Source organism: Stegostoma tigrinum, chromosome 33 (genome assembly GCF_030684315.1).
Source record: "Stegostoma tigrinum isolate sSteTig4 chromosome 33, sSteTig4.hap1, whole genome shotgun sequence".
Classification (NCBI taxonomy): Eukaryota; Metazoa; Chordata; class Chondrichthyes; order Orectolobiformes; family Stegostomatidae; genus Stegostoma; species Stegostoma tigrinum.
Genome location: NC_081386.1, coordinates 27,633,721 through 27,651,726, shown reverse-complemented (window position 1 = coordinate 27,651,726; position 18,006 = coordinate 27,633,721). Strand labels below are relative to the sequence as shown.

The following is an 18,006-nucleotide window of genomic DNA, read 5'->3' as shown; positions in this document are numbered from 1 at the left end:
CGCTGACATCTCCTCTATACCTTTCTGAAACCACCTTAAAATTATGCCCCGTCATAATTGCCATAAATAGTTTGATTAGTAAGGTTGCAGATGATACTAAAATTGATGTAGCTGTGAATCTTGAAGAATGTTGTCAAAGGATACAGCAGGATATAGATCAATTGGAAAGTTGTGCAGAGAAAGTGCAGTTGGAGTTTAATTCAGACAAGTGTGAGGTGATGCATTTTGGAAGGCCAATTGAAGTGTTACAGTAAATGGAACTTATGTTATCTGTAAGTTGAGAGAACTCTCCTGGCACTTTGCAAAATTTGATAGTGCATGAAGTCCAGAAATTTTGGAAAGCGACCAAAAGCTTGATCTGAGAGGTAGAGGTTTTGGGAGAATACCTTAAAAGAGGAGAAAGTTAGGTAGAGAATTGAAGAAATTTTGAGAGGGAATTCCATGTTAAAATTGGATGACACCAAATAAATGTGAACCAAAGAAGTTTTTTACTAAAAATACAGGCCACATGTGCCTGGAATTCCCTGAGCTAGACCATTACCTCATGTCTGGGATCAATGACCCAATCCTATGGCCTTTGCGTTCTATTTAACATTTCAGAATCTGAAATCAGCTAATCTAATTATATATTATGCAGTTCAACAGTACCTTTGCTCGATATCAGAAGTTGCTCCTATAAATCCTATAATTGTGATTATTAGAGCAATATGAAATCTTCCATAGGTTAAAGCGGAGAATTAAAACCCAAGATTGCCAGGAATTTAAATAGAAATGCATAGCAGGTCTGTTCACATCTTTGACCATCAGCTGTAATGAAGGACCACACTGTATTAACTTTAATAACCTGAATCCCAATATAGACTAAGAGTTGGATATGATAAGGAAGATTACTTAGCTGACCCAGTTTAACTATTCGGACAGTACCCTCTCAATCACATCATTCAACTGCTTCTTAAACGTTCTGAGGTAACTGTAGTTGTGGAATTTGAATTCAATGGAATCTGGAACTAACGATCTAGTGATAATAATGAATCCATTGCCAATTGTCAGAAAAACCCATCTGGTTCATTAGTGTCCTTTGGGGAAGGAAACTGCCATCCTTACCTGGTCTGGCCTACAGGTGACTCCAGACCCACAGCAATGTGGTTGACTCTGGGCAATTGAGGATGGGCAATAAATGTTACCTAAAAGTGATGTCCTCATCCCATGAATGAATAAAAAGAAAAAAGAAAGTGAACGTAATGTTTTTTGCCTCCAAAGCCCTAGCTTGAGATAAGTTTGTACTGAAGGGGGATGAAGAGGGTGAGAATGGGGAGATGCTCATTAATAATTCCTGGAAAGTGCAATTTACTTTTATCATAATACATAATATACAATTCTGGTCTTCATTTTACAGAAGAGATACAGAGGCACTGATGATACAAAAAGAGTATAGAATACAAATTCCTAAATAAGAACTTCAGACAATCAGAAAAGACCAAAAATCAAATATTTTTAAATGACCCTCCCATTTAAGATGGAGACACAAACTTTTTTTCTCTCTCAGAAGCTTATTAGACCTTGAAATCCCTCTATCCCAGGACCAGTGGAAGTTAGATTATTAAATGTATTTGAGACTTTGAGCTAGACAGATTTTTGATCTATTAGGGGGTCAAGGGTTATGGATGGTAGTCAGGAAGGCAGTGTTAAGGACATGATTGGATCAGTCATGATGTTATAGAATGGTGAAGCAGCCTCAATGGGCTGAATGGTCTACTTCTGTCCCTATTTCATATGATCCAATAATCTTGAGCAAAGGGAAGGTTGAGGAGATGACCTAATAGAGGGCCTTAAATGATAAATATGCTCAATAGCATCAATATTTGGAAGATATTTCTAATTATTTATATAAAGGGTGAAAAATGCAAGGAAGTTGCTATTAAATCCAATTACAAATTCAGTAAAATCTTCTTGACTCAAGACAGATAAGGATGTAGAAGGGAAGGTACTAAGCTGAATAAGTGAGAAACAAAGACAAGGAAGGAGTTAGGGAGATAGTGTAGACTGGGACCAGACTTATATGGAGCATCACTACTAGTATAGACCAGTTGGGCTGAGTAGCCTGATATTGTGCTGTAAATATTACGTAGTTCTTTGCAGCAGAACTCATACAGCTTACGGTGATGGAAAAGCAGCTTCTTGTGCTCTTTGAGTTCTACTTAAAAGGCATGTTTGATTCACATAGACAATTTAAAACCAGAATTGTTTATTTATTCAAAACCCTTGTTCGTGAAAGGCAGCTCTACATTCTACCAAGGTACATACATAATTAATGACAAATTTCCTCCCTTTGCAGTTATCATGTTTAAGTAATTATGAAATGGTTATTGCTGTAATCTGATTGATTTGTTAGGTCATGGGAAGAAATGTAGCATTGTTTTGGTGAGCAAGGTTTTATCTCCACAATCCATGAAAGACAGCACTGAGATCTCTTGTGAAATTCCTGCTACTGAGCAGCTAAATGTAGAATTGACACTGTAGCTCCCATTGGCCCTTTAATTGATGAGACATTTAAAGGCAAAGCACTTGATTCCTTTTCATCTCACTTCTGCATAATATTTTTTATGCAGCTTGTGCCATATTTGAGGTTGAACATCAGAAGCAAGATCTCAATCCCAGAGATAAAAGTTTTCTTTTGATGTTCTGGTTGGGAGCAGGTGATAATGCTGGTAAATCAGTTGAACACTGGCTGCCTACAAATTTGCTGAATTATTCTTTGCATTTAACTTTGACTTACATTTTAAATTTCCTTTGCTGATGTGCGTATCCATGATGGATAAAGTTCATTCTTAGTTTTTAGCATTGCTTATGATACTAGCCCGAGCTGTTGGAGTCACTGGTACACTCAGCTGTCTGACCTTTGAATGATGGCAATCATCATTAAAGGATTATATTAAATTTTAAAGATGGGAAAGAGGCATTTGGGCCAATGACATGTGTCATTCTTGCTTTGCTACTCAACATCCTTGCATGTTGCTTTAATTTGTACATTCATGGATTTCCTGATTCACTATTTAACCTGATAAATCATTTCAAACATTTATCAGCCTTTGAGTTTAGAAGAATTTTTGTTTTAATGTAATTGAACCTTGCAACACAGAATAAGACCATTTGGCTCTTTGGCAAAGCTAACAATTTACTTCACATTACAAGTTATTTACCAAAGACTGTGCAAATTTGCCCATTTCAGATATTTATCAATTTCCTTTTTTAAAAATACTGCCAAGTCTGCTTTTGCCAAAATTCTGAACTGAGTTTTACAGACCATAAGAAAGCACTAGCATAGAAAAAAAACTGTTCATCTTTCCCCAGCTCAAATTTTATTCTTGTTTTTCTTGAAGTTGCACTTATATGTTACTTCATCAGTGACATTTATTTCTTTAAGTATATCGGTGATGTTCCTCACTTGTTCCAAACCTCCTCCAAATACTCATCAACATTTTTTCACAGACTATAAAAGCTTTAACTTTGTGAATCTTTCCTCATGAGGAAAATAGTGTTCATCACCATAGCAAGCACAGACTAGGGAAGCCATTTGGTCATCTGTGTCATTGTCCTGAGAGACCAGTGGTCTCAGAGTATTCTCCCCTCACCAACTCCACAATATCCCCACACTCTCAATCTCTGATTATTACTCAGATTTTTTATTCATTCATCAGACATGTGGCATTGGAGACATTGATTCCTGCCCATCTGGGGTGGCACAGTGGCTCAGTGTCTCAGTGGTTAGCACTGCAGCCTCACAGCACCAGGGACCCAGGTTTGATTCCAGGCTCGGGTGACTGACTTTGTGGAGTTTACACATTCTCCCCGTGTCTGCGTGGGTTTCCTCCGGGTGGTGTAGTTTCCTCCCACAGTCCAAAAATGTGCAGGCTAGGTGGATCCGCCATGCTAAATTACCCATAGTGTTCAGGGGTGTGGAGTTTATGGGGGGATGGGTCTGGGTGGGATGCTCCAAGGGGCTGTGTGGACTTGTTGGGCCAAAGGGCCTGTTTCCACACTGTAGGGAATCTAATCTAATCCCTGATTGCCTCAGTGAAGGTGATAGCAAGCTGTCTTCTTGAACTACTGCATCCCTTGACGTGTTGGCCCATCCACAGTGTTGTTCAGAAGGCAATGACAGTGAAGGAATGGTAATAGATTTCCAGGTTTACAATTTCACAGGATGAGACTTTAGCACTTAGCATCAGAACGCGTTTCTGTCCATGTATCAAAATATTGTTTTTTCTGCTTTATTGACCCAGTTGAAGTACAGAATCTAAAGGTGAGGAGTATTGAGACCACCCTGCAACTTCCTAACAATAAATCTGCCAAAATTCTTTATTTGAATTTCCACTGATCTGTCCATTTTGACTTGATGCCTTCTCAGATTAGGGAAGTTTACCACCAAACAATTTTTCATAAATATAACATAGTTTCAAATTATATATTGCATAAGTTGCAGCCCTGTTCACCTTCTTCTTCCTCTGGAAGAGAGATTGTTGTTTAGAATACAATAATTGACTTAAAGGAGACTTTACTCTACAAAAAAATCTCTGGTTTTCATGTAAATTTGGCATTAATTGAAGTATTCCCAGTGCCTTTTACATAAAAACTGGAGTGTGGGTGAGCCATGTCCTTAACATTAAGGCGTGCCCAGAGTGCAGGGCCATTAGTCACACCCCAAGAGAAATGAAAGATTTGCAGCTCTATACCACCTGGCACAACAGCTGGGCATTCCAACATATGTCAGTTGCATATTAATTATTTAATTTTAATTCTGTTTCTGACAACATTGTAAGTGCTCCAGTGACCCGAAGACCGTAGTCATTCAAGATGGCCGCCTGCCACTTTCTGCAGTTAGGATGCCATTTTGGCCCTGGGTTTTGTGAGATTATCACTGATTCTTGTGCAGGGGGCTTTGACGTTGAAAAATCTGGATTGAGACAGCTGAAAAATATAATTTCACTCTTAATCCCATACATCATTTTACATGGAGTTCCACAGAGGGCAATTTGGAATGTGTAGGTGTCGGCTGGAGGTTGCTTCATTTTTATTTTAGCCTAGCCTGCCATGTAGAGTTTGTCTGATTGTATGATGACTGATTTAACATCTTGCTGTTGAACGATCACTTCTGTGTAACCCTGGGACTCGTTTCTTTACGCAGGTTAGCGTGCTCACCACTCTGGAGAGGAGATTTAACTTACAGAGCGCTGACGTTGGTGTTATTGCCAGCAGCTTTGAGATTGGAAATTTAGCCCTGATATTATTTGTGAGCTACTTTGGGGCGAGAGGGCACAGGCCACGCCTCATAGGATGTGGGGGCATCGTAATGGCCCTGGGGGCTTTGCTTTCTGCCCTGCCGGAGTTCCTCACTCACCAGTACGAGTATGAATCTGGGGAGATACCCTGGGGACTGGAAGGCCACGACCTGTGTGTTGGGAATGTATCAGCAAGCACCCAAGAACAGGAGGCCAAGATAATCTGCAGGAACAGGACTTCTACTAACATGATGTACCTTCTACTAATTGGAGCTCAAGTCCTATTGGGTATTGGTGCTACTCCAGTCCAACCTCTTGGCGTGTCTTACATAGATGACCATGTCCAAAGGAAAGATTCCTCCCTGTACATTGGTAAGATATTACTAAAGTATTCAATTTAATGATGTTCTAACTACTTTATATTTGTCTGGTGCAGTACTTATGAAACCAGTGATTAGTAGAAGCTTCTGTCTCTCATTTTGCTCACGGGATATTGATGCTTCCTAACTGAGAAATGAAGTCAGTTTTCTCAGTTGAAATACAAGTCTATTATTTTAAAGAACAGTCTTCTGAATCATGTCCTCTTTTAAACAATGAGTTGGAGCTCTGTAAGAGATTAACATGACTTCATACCATATTAATTTGAGACCAGTTGAATCATTATGGCATTCCATTTGTACATTTTGGCTTTTTAAATTTCTGTCATAAAAACATGTGACTTATGTTGAATTTACAAAAATAGACTGCTCCCTGGTGTTAGTGATAATGGGAACTGCAGATGCTGGAGAATCAAAGATAATAAAATGTGAGGCTGGATGAACACAGCAGGCCCAGCAGCATCTCAGGAGCACAAAAGCTGACGTTTCGGGCCTAGATCCCCCTCGTTCTCACACAAAGAGGATCCCCCTCGTTCTCACACACTACCCCACCAACCTCCGGATACAACTCATCATCCTCCGACACTTCCGCCATCTACAATCCGACCACACCACCCAAGACATTTTTCCATCCCCACCCCTGTCTGCTTTCCGGAGAGACCACTCTCTCCGTGACTCCCTTGTTCGCTCCACACTGCCCTCCAACCCCACCACACTCGGCACCTTCCCCTGCAACCGCAGGAAATGCTACACTTGCCCCCACACCTCCTCCCTCACCCCTATCCCAGGCCCCAAGATGACTTTCCATATTAAGCAGATGTTCACCTGCACATCTGCCAATGTGGTATACTGCATCCATTGTACCCGGTGTGGCTTCCTCTACATTGGGGAAACCAAGCGGAGGCTTGGGGACCACTTTGCAGAACACCTCCATTCGGTTCTCAATAAACAACTGCAACTCCCAGTCGCAAACCATTTCCACTCCCCCTCCCATTCTTTATATGACATGTCCAACATGGGCCTCCTGCAGTGCCACAATGATGCCACCCAAAGGTTGCAGGAACAGCAACTCATATTCTGCTTGAGAACCCTGAAGCCCAATGGTATCAATGTGGACTTCACCAGCTTCAAAATCTCCCCTTCCCCCACTGCATCCCAAAACCAGCCCAGTTTGTCCCCTCCCCCCACTGCACCACACAACCAGCCCAGCTCTTCCCCCCCACCCACTGCATCCCAAAACCAGTCCAACCTGTCTCTGCCTCCCTAACCTGTTCTTCCTCTCACCCATCCCTTCCTCCCACCCCAAGCCGCACCTCCATTTCCTACCTACTAACCTCATCCCACCTCCTTGACCTGTCCGTCTTCCCTGGACTGACCTATCCCCTCCCTACCTCCCCACCTATACTCTCTCCAACTATCTTCTTTTCTCTCTATCTTCGGTCCGCCTTCCCCTCTCTCCCTATTTATTCCGCAACCCTCACCCCATCCCCCTCTCTGATGAAGGGTCTAGGCCCGAAACGTCAGCTTTTGTGCTCCTGAGATGCTGCTGTGTCTGCTGTGTTCATCCAGCTCCACACTTTATTATCTTGCTCCCTGGTGTTTATGTTTTGCATGATGGTGCTCTCATTTTCTTTCCCCTAACCTCATTGGTGTGATTTTCTGATCCGTAACATTCATCACAATTCATTATAGCAACCAGTTCCAAATTTCCTGTTGGATTTAATGGTGTTTCTCTTTTGTTTATGACTACTAGTTTTGGACTTTCCCACAAATGGAAACATTTTTGCTTTTACACCCATTGAAATCTCTGAAAAATGTTGCCTACTCCATCAGATTACACATTCATTCCCCTACTTCTAATCTCAATCCAATCTTCTCTTTTTTGAGGTGTTTAATGAGATTTTGGGGTTTTCTTCCATTTTCCAGAAAGGAAATTTCACAGATGCTGTGAAAGGAAGAAAGGATGAGATAAATCATATTGCCAGAAGATTTCAAGTTTGGATTGAGTTCTGAAGCAGGATTAAAGTTTATCTGTCACCATGGCAAATACCTCATAAACTTAGACCAGCTGGTAGTATAGGCTAAGTGACTGACCGATGACCCCTGGAGGATGTGTACTCAGTAGATTGGACATTAGTGACAGGAAGATATCACCCGAGGCTCAATTATTCAATTCCCTTTGAGCTAGGCTGTCCTCTGGTGGTGCAGGATCAGTGAATGTAACCTCAAAAGTAAAGTTGAATTTGTAAAGGTATTTCTTTATATGGAAAGGTACTGCTTACAATGATAAATGAGTTAACAGGAAGCCATGGTCTGGGAAATGTTAACAAGCAAACTGTTGAAAACTTGGGACCAAGCTTCAGTGACAGCATTGCACAAAGGAGCATCATAAAATTGATGATGCGTGGCATCATTGTAATCAAAGTGGACTTGCTGGAATCCCTTTCCGGTCATTTTTTAAGAAGCTGTTGTTGGGCGTCGCACCAGTGAGATGCATTATTCGGGTATGTGGCCAAAACCAACATTTATTATCCATCATGAATTGACTTTTGGAAGATGGTGGCGAGCTGCTTTCTTGAACCACCGCAGTTGTTGGTGTTTTAGCATACCCATAGTGCTGTTAGGGACAGAGTTCAGGATTTCAACCTATGAACAGTGAGGGAACAATGAGATACTTATAAGTCAGGACTGTGCTATCTCTTCGAGGAGTACTTTCAAGCAATACATCTACTGCTTCTGTACTTCTTGGATGGGGAAGTGTTGTGGGTTTGCAGGGAACAGGTGAATAAGGCTTGATGAGTTGTTGCACTGCATCTTGTATGTGTATCAATGTTTGAAGGGCATGAGCTGGTGCAATATTGCTAATTAAATGGATGCTCATCTCTTCAGCTGTGACTAAGTCAGATCTAGGAGGCCATGTGAAAATTCATTCCTATGTCATTGAAGAAATTCGAGAAAGGTCTGCAGGGCTAAATTATACACTGGTCTGACTGAGCTGCTGGGAGTGTTCTTTCCATTTTTAATTGGTTCCCTTTCTTTTCACCCCTCCATTTGGTCGGAGGTGTCGTTGACAGTATAGAGGGCTGTTGTAGGCTGCAGCGAGACATTGACAGGATGCAGAGATGGGCTGAGAGGTGGCAGATGGAGTTCAACCTGGATAAATGCGAGGTGATGCATTTTGGAAGGTCGAATTTGAAAGCTGAGTACAGGATTAAGGACAGGATTCTTGGCAGTGTGGAGGAACAGAGGGATCTTGGTGTGCAGATACATAGATCCCTTAAAATGGCCACCCAAGTGGACAGGGTTGTTAAGAAAGCATATGGTGTTTTGGCTTTCATTAACAGGGGGATTGAGTTTAAGAGTCGTGAGATCTTGTTGCAGCTCTATAAAACTTTGGTTAGACCGCACTTGGAATACTGCGTCCAGTTCTGGTTGCCCTATTATAGGAAAGATGTGGATGCTTTGGAGAGGGTTCAGAGGAGGTTTACCAGGATGCTGCCTGGACTGGAGGGCTTATCTTATGAAGAGAGGTTGACTGAGCTCGGTCTGTTTTCATTGGAGAAAAGGAGGAGGAGAGGGGACCTAATTGAGGTATATAAGATAATGAGAGGCATAGATAGAGTTGATAGCCAGAGACTATCTCCCAGGGCAGAAATGGCTAACACGAGGGGTCATAGTTTCAAGCTGGTTGGAGGAAAGTATAGAGGGGATGTCAGAGGCGGGTTCTTTACACAGAGAGTTGTGAGAGCATGGAATGCGTTGCCAGCAGCAGTTGTGGAAGCAAGGTCATTGGGGTCATTTAAGAGACTGCTGGACATGCATATGGTCACAGAAATTTGAGGGTGCATACATGGGGATCAATGGTCGGCATAACATGGTGGGCTGAAGGGCCTGTTCTGTGCTGTACTGTTCTAAGTTCTATGTTCTATGTTCTATCTTTCTTTGATTTTTTTTCTGACAATTCCTCATTAATCTTTATTCCTGGTTGGGTCATTCAATGAGAGAAAGGTTAACCTCTTACTTGACCTTTCAGATGGACCAGATCAATAAATGTTACCGGAGGCATTGATTGAAAAAGAAATAAGACTTCAGCTGAAGCCACAATCAACATTGATTTTAGTATAACCGTGGTCAAGCAGTCTGCTGGCTGTCTCAGCACCTCTTGTTTCCTCTCACACAACGTTCATGCAATTGAGGGAAGGTGGGGATTGAAATAAATAAGAAAAAAAATCACTGTACTAGGCCAAATTGACCTTCCCTACGTCTAAAAATTCTGAGGTTCTATCTTTTGCATCTTTGCACACCTGCAATTAAGCATTGGACAGCAACAAATTTAATTACCTTTCTGTCAACTGCATTATCCTCTTAATACCTGTGGTAAGCAATAATTGTTGAATGTTTCACATTCTTTCTGACTTAATCTGAAGTGCACAAAGCCCATGTTTATGTGAATATTTCCAACGACAACAAAATAATACAACAGGGCATAGTAGATTATCATCTAGGCCCAAACTAACAGGGCCAAGGTTTGGTTTGTGAGGCACATACATAATCAGGAAAAAACCACCTTCACTTATCGAAGAGAAAGGGAATTCTGTGTCTCCAGCCTCACTGGCAATGATCTTGAAAGTTGAGGCTGGCGTCGAGCACTTATTTGCCAGGACAACGGAATTGGGAATTATGGCTAGGGACCCCTTCCTTACAACTCTGATCTCATCCCTTTGGTAACATCACTAATCCATAACCATCTATATTCAATGTCATACATAATCCCAGTTTTGGTACCAGGGACTAAGGTCCAGGGTAGGAAAGCCTTTGTCTCTCCATTATAACATCCATAATTCTTCTTTTTAATTCATTAATGGGATGAGGGCATCACTGGCTAGGCAGCATTTATTACCCAGAGGGCAGTTTAGAGACAACCACATTGCTGTGGGTCTGGAATCACATGTAGGCCAGGCAAGGATGGGAGTTTCCTGGCATCAGTGAACCAGATGGGCTTTTCCGACAATTGACAATGGATTCACAGCGATCATTTGATTCTTAATTCCAGATATTTTTACTGAATTCAAATTCCACCATTTGCTGTGGCAGGATTCAAACCCAGGACGCCAGAACAATATCTGGGTATCTGGATTAACAGTGCAGTGATAATACCACTAGGCCAGCACCTCTCTTTACTAAGATTGCAACAACAAGAACACAGTCTGCATTTGTCTTGCATATTTAACATAGTAAAGCAGCACAAGGCATTTCCCAAAAGCACTATCAAAACACATTTGAAGACACAGCCACCCTGATTAAAATTGTACAAGTGGGCCAAAATCGAAAAGGAACAGCCCTGAAGGGCTGGAGGTGGCCTCATAAATAAAACAGGGTAGTTTTGGAAAGGTATTTGAAAACGTATCTAGGAATGAGGAGGAATTTCATCTCCTTGAGGGCAGTGAGTCTGGAATTATTTAGCGGAGAAAGCTGTTGAGACTGGGTCATTAAGGATATTCAAAGTTGATCAGAAAGGGAATCAACGGTTATGGGGAAATTGAAATTGAGGATTATCAGCCAAGATCTCATTGAATGGGAAAGTGGACATGACAGGCTAAATGATCTATTTCTACTCCTCTGTTTTATGATAGTTTTAAAATTAAGGAACCGGTGGGTTCGGAGCCAGTGTTGATCACTGTGCAGTGAATGGTGGTTGATATGGCACTTGGTTCATGTTAGAATACAGGCAGCAGAGTTTTAGATTAGTTCAATATTATATTCGGTGGAAAACAGATATACCAGGCAGGGTGGCTTAGCGTTAGTAATGTTTAGAATATATTGTTACGATTAGCAATAAATAAGCTGAACTTTACATGTATCCAACACGTAGCTCGGCCGAGATACAAGCTGCACAGGACACCAACACTGAAACTCTATGATTAAACATTTGTAGAATTTTATTTTAACTTTAAAATTAGAACTTAATTCAGATAGATTTTGTGATTTTTGTGATCCTAATCTTTATCCAACCCAACTTCCACCCTTACATGTTTCTTCAGTGGAATGTTGAATCACTCTAAGGATGTCATTACAATTTCAGATTCTGAACAGAAATTTTATTGATGCCAACCTTTAGTGATATTTTGTGTTCTCAGTTGCTTTTATAGGAATGTACTGCAACTTCAAACATGTAGCACCGAATAGGTTTGTGAAATGTTTCCTTCACTCCACTGGTGCCCAGGAGTGTACTTCTCTCATCAGGAAGGTTGAAAGTTCAGTTCCCATCTGTGATCGCATGGTTAGTTCCGGCCAGTTTGATGGTGACATTCCTCCAGAATCTACCTCAGCAATCCTGCTCGGAGAGAAGGAAAATCCACCTGTAGCCCTGTTATCTGGCATCCAATGCAGGCGGTGTGGATATCAAATAAGTAGGAAATGAGAATTGACTTTGAAGTCCCTTATGTTTAAGAAGCCTACTGATTCTCACAAGAGTGATAGGTAAGAAACTGGAAGGAGCCACTGTGAGGAACTGCAATCTTAGATAATCATAGAATCCCTGTAGTGTAGTCATTTAGACCATTGAATCCAAATCTTCGCTCCAATGAGCATCCCACCCATACCCACCCCACTACCCTGTGATCCTGCATTCCCCATGGCCAGTCCATCGAACCTGTGCATCTTTGGGCTGTGGGAGGAAACCAGAGCATCCAGCAGAAACCCACGCATACACAGGGACATGTGCAGACTCCACATGGACAATTACCTGAGGTACAAATAAACCTGGGTCCCTGGCGCTATGAGGGAGCAGTGCTAACCAATGAGTCACTGGGCCACTGCTCAAATGAGGGGAGAAGAAAGTCAACTGCACGTGCAGGCTATTGAAATTCAAGTTGCCATCTTAGAGTCACAGCCACTGAGCTGACCCAGATTGAAAAAAAAAGCAGGAAAGAAGGGATCTCAGTACATTGGATTTTGACACTTCACCTAGGCTTCTCAGTCATTTTGAAGGACCATAATGGAGCTGAGATAAATGCCTGAAGTGCTGCATTCTCAAAGGGTTTGGTGTACACAGAAAGATGCTTAATTTGATGCTCCAGTTCCTGTACATTAAATAGCTGAGAGTCTTCTTTATGGCTGCATCATTTCAACTTGATTGTGTCAGCCTGCCACAAAGAATGCTGTGGTCAACTAATGAATGATTAAATAAAAAGAAATCAAAGTAATGAAATGGAACTGGATATAATCCAATGTGCTATTACATAGTCTATTTAATTCAAGCATGTTTTGTGATCACTTAGTCAATGATTTCAGCACAGTAATGCACTGAACTGAAGCTGCGATTGGATTTCCCAGATGCATGTTTACATTGATATGGTTTTCCCATTTGAACAGCTTCAGTCAAGTATTTAATGCATTTGCTTCTTTCTTGCAAATGCACAGGTTTGATGGACTGGCCATGGGGAATGCAGGATCACAGGGTAGTGGGGTGGGTATGGGTGGGATGCTCGTTGGAGCGAAGATTTGGATTCAATGGTCTAAATGACTACACTATAGGGATTCTATGATTATCTAAGATTGCAGTTCCTCACAGTGGCTCCTTCCAGTTTCTTACCTATCATTCTTGTGAGAATCAGTAGGCTTCTTAAACATAAGGGATTTCAAAGTCAATTTGCAAAAGTCAAAGAGCAGTGGGCAGGATGTTAGAATCAGGGACACACTAAATTTTGAATGCTCAGTGTCAGGCTGAAGCATCCTGAGATCTCAGTGTGTGTTTCGATATTAATCATGATCGATCAGTGCCTTGTACTCCTCTGGGACAGTATTGAGAGTATCTCCTCCCCTTGATTAACTGGAAAGCCTTTGCTCTCTTGTTATTTGCTTGAGCAACTGTAGCACTGGCCCAACCTTGGGCAGAGTGCCATTTGCTTTACCAAACTGATGTCTTTTAAGTGGCACCTTACCAACCTGTGGCCTCTCTAAGTGAGGTTTCAGATTGATGACAGTCTTGTGTTTTGAATCTGTGAAAACTTGGAACTAGATCTAGAATAGTGAGAGGCTGGGGAGGGATTTAGAATTGAGTGCCTGAAAAGGTGGTAGAGTCAGAAACCCTCATTGCATCATGAAATATCTCCATGGAGACTGCTATCCGGTCACCAAGTTACCCTTTATTTACACATACACTGTACATAGACTCTGACCAGCTAGCTTAGAACCAATCCGGCAGACTTCTGTTTATATTTGTCAGCAAGGGCACACTAATTGGCCCAGGTTTACAAACCCAATTAGGGATCTCATACCCAATGGCCTTCATTCCAATCCTGACATATTGAGAAAGGCACTTGATTAATTGACCCATTACCTGCAAGGCTCTATACCAAGGCAAAAGATGGAATTAGGCTGTGAAACTCTTTTTGACTGACATGGACTTTATGGGCCAAATGGCTTCCTTCAGTAACATCAATCTTTCTATATTCTCATATTGTTCTGTACCAAAACCTCACAGTCCTATGATGGGGTGAATATCAACCTATTTACTGATATAAGTGTGACAGTGCAGCGAATGTTCAATATGGTCTGTAGGTACACATTTTCAGTTTTGCTCCTCATCATTCCACTCTGGAGAGGTTGAGAGGTGACACCAAGGCATTGTCCACAGGAAAGAAAGCTCTCCTAAAAGAATACCTGAACTCCAAATCATTCTTGCATTCCTTATTCCAATGAGTTGTGTTGAGGACATGAGCAAAACATCGGGAAAGGGAATGGCACACCAACATGGACACACATGGTAAACACACCAAAGAATACAATCACAGTCAAAAGCAGATGGTATAATTGAAATGCAACTTTGTATTGATGGTATTGAAGTGAAAATGTTACTTACGCTTTGGTTCTTCTCAGGTATATTAAGTGCTTTGCAAATCTATTGAACTCTATTAAAATAGTGCCTATAATTTTTCAAGATAACAAGGTGTAGAGCTGGATGAACACAGCATGCCAAACCGCATCAGAGGAGCAGGAAGGCTGACGTTTCGGGCCTAGACCCTTCTTCAGAAGAAGTTCTAGGCCTGAAACATCAGCCTTCCTGCTCCTCTGATGCTGCTGGGCCTGCTGTGTTCATCCAGCTCTACACCTTGCTATCTCAGATTCTCCAGCATCTGCAGTTTTTCTCCCAGTTTTCTCCAATCTGGGATGGCCAATGATTAAACAGTTTTCAGTACCTTTCATAAGACTCACATAAAAGGCAGTCTGAGTTTTCAATTTTGAAATACTGGGGAGATTTGACCCCTCTGCTTGCTCTTCTCAGTGTGTGTTTCGATATTAATCATGATCAATCAGTGCCTTGTACTCCTCTGGGACAGTATTGAGAGTATCTCCTACCCTTGTTAAGTCTGACACCTATTCCTAAATTATAACACCCAGGGCAAACAAAGTTAATTGTTTGTGAGGCTGGACGAACACAGCAGGCCAAGCAGCATCTCAGGAGCACAAAAGCTGACGTTTCGGGCCTAGACCCTTCATCAGAGAGGGGGATGGGGGGAGGGAACTGGAATAAATAGGGAGAGAGGGGGAGGCGGACCGAAGATGGAGAGTAAAGAAGATAGGTGAAGAGAGTGTAGGTGGGGAGGTAGGGAGGGGATAGGTCAGTCCAGGGAAGACGGACAGGTCAAGGAGGTGGGATGAGGTTAGTAGGTAGCGGGGGGTGCGGCTTGGGGTGGGAGGAAGGGATGGGTGAGAGGAAGAACCGGTTAGGGAGGCAGAGACAGGTTGGACTGGTTTTCGGATGCAGTGGGTGGGGGGGAGGTGCTGGGCTGGTTGTGTGGTGCAGTGGGGGGAGGGGACGAACTGGGCTGGTTGAGGGATGCAGTAGGGGAAGGGGAGATTTTGAAACTGGTGAAGTCCACATTGATACCATATGGCTGCAGGGTTCCCAGGCGGAATATGAGTTGCTGCTCCTGCAACCTTCGGGTGGCATCATTGTGGCAGTGCAGGAGGCCCATGATGGACATGTCATCAAGAGGATGGGAGGGGGAGTGGAAATGGTTTGCGACTGGGAGGTGCAGTTGTTTTTTGCGAACTGAGCGGAGGTGTTCTGCAAAGCGGTCCCCAAGCCTCCGCTTGGTTTCCCCAATGTAGAGGAAGCCGCACCGGGTACAGTGGATGCAGTATACCACATTGGCAGATGTGCAGGTGAACATCTGCTTGATGTGGAATGTCATCTTGGGGCCTGGGATGGGGGTGAGGGAGGAGGTGTGGGGACAAGTGTAGCATTTCCTGCGGTTGCAGGGGAAGGTGCCGGGTGTTCTCCCACCCACCCTCCTGCAAAAATTCCATCCCCTATTCCCAATTCCTCCGCCTCCGCCGCATCTGCTCCCATGACAAGACATTCCACTCCCGCACATCCCAGATGTCCAAGTTCTTTAAGGACCGCAACTTTCCCCCCACGGTGATCGAGAACGCCCTTGACCACGTCTCCCGCATTTCCCGCGACACATCCCTCACACCCCGCCCCCGCCACAACCGCCCCAAGAGGATCCCCCTCGTTCTCACACACCACCCTACCAACCTCCGGATACAACGCATTATCCTCCGACACTTCCGCCATTTACAATCCGACCCCACCACCCAAGACATTTTTCCATCCCCTCCCCTGTCTGCTTTCCGGAGAGACCACTCTCTCCGTGACTCCCTTGTTCGCTCCACACTGCCCTCCAACCCCACCACACCCGGCACCTTCCCCTGCAACCGCAGGAAATGCTATACTTGTCCCCACACCTCCTCCCTCACCCCCATCCCAGGCCCCAAGATGACATTCCACATCAAGCAGAGGTTCACCTGCACATCTGCCAATGTGGTATACTGCATCCACTGTACCCGGTGCGGCTTCCTCTACATTGGGGAAACCAAGCGGAGGCTTGGGGACCGCTTTGCAGAACACCTCCGCTCAGTTCGCAAAAAACAACTGCACCTCCCAGTCGCAAACCATTTCCACTCCCCCTCCCATTCTCTTGATGACATGTCCATCATGGGCCTCCTGCACTGCCACAATGATGCCACCCGAAGGTTGCAGGAACAGCAACTCATATTCCGCCTGGGAACCCTGCAGCCATATGGTATCAATGTGGACTTCACCAGTTTCAAAATCTCCCCTTCCCCTACTGCATCCCTCAACCAGCCCAGTTTGTCCCCTCCCCCCACTGCACCACACAACCAGCCCAGCTCTTCCCCCCCACCCACTGCATCCCAAAGCCAGTCCAACCTGCCTCTGCCTCCCTAACCGGTTCTTCCTCTCACCCATCCCTTCCTCCCACCCCAAGCCGCACCCCCCGCTACCTACTAACCTCATCCCACCTCCTTGACCTGTCCGTCTTCCCTGGACTGACCTATCCCCTCCCTACCTCCCCACCTACACTCTCTCCACCTATCTTCTTTACTCTCCATCTTCGGTCCGCCTCCCCCTCTCTCCCTATTTATTCCAGTTCCCTCCCCCCATCCCCCTCTCTGATGAAGGGTCTAGGCCCGAAACGTCAGCTTTTGTGCTCCTGAGATGCTGCTTGGCCTGCTGCGTTCGTCCAGCCTCACATTTTATTATCTTGGAATCTCCAGCATCTGCAGTTCCCATTATCTCTATCCCCAAAGTTAATTGTTTGTTGATTTTGCTGCGGGGGAGAAAGTGGTGGTGGGAGGATGTGTTGCAATCATTCTCCGTGTGCCTTTGATTATTTGTCAAACCCTGGCACACCTCAATCAGGATTTCTCCAGTTCATGTGTAGGTCATTACCTTAGTTCAGTCAGAGGCCAGCAATATTTTGAATGATGGTAAATGGCTTTGATTGCATTTCAAATGGTCCTCTTAGTTTGATTCTGTTGAAGTGATCTTATGAGCTGTCCAATTAAGGAGTAATTCGGACTGACATGTTCACTCTTTATACCGTTTGTACAAAAGAATAAAGAAATGCTCATCGCTCACAGTTTGCGTGATCCCATCCAGTGTAGTTATGGGATAAGTGTGATTGGTTTCAATGTTTCTAGGTTCAGGAGGGAAAGACAACCAGTTAGAGTCATTATGAGCATTAGCAAATGTAGGGTCCTATAGTTTGCATTTAAAAGAGGGCTTATAAATTGTTATGCTGTTAGGATTCATAATTTGGCCCCCAATTCTGCTCAACAAGTCAATACGGAGACATAATGTGCTGAAGATAGGTTGGACATTAATCAAGGGTGATCACACTGGGCTATTTTATACACAGCCCAGTTGCGGTTATAGGAGCAAATATTCATATACTGTGTGCCATATGAACATATAAGATAGAAATAAGCCATATGGCCCCTCAAGCCTGTCTTTGTCATTCAACAAATTTGATGGTGGT

The 18,006-nt window shown here is 43.4% G+C and overlaps 1 protein-coding gene across 2 annotated transcripts in view; it reads left to right on the top strand.

Annotated features, from left to right (window-relative positions):
- Positions 1-18,006, top strand: part of LOC125467107 (solute carrier organic anion transporter family member 3A1-like) — a 187,504-nt gene that overhangs the window by 13,046 nt on the left and 156,452 nt on the right. For both annotated transcript variants that reach the window (XM_048562526.2, XM_048562525.2), the window contains exon 2: positions 5,186-5,651. In XM_048562526.2, coding sequence (XP_048418483.1) covers positions 5,351-5,651 — 301 coding nt within the window. In that variant the 5' untranslated portion in view covers positions 5,186-5,350. The remainder of the gene's footprint in view (positions 1-5,185; positions 5,652-18,006) is intronic.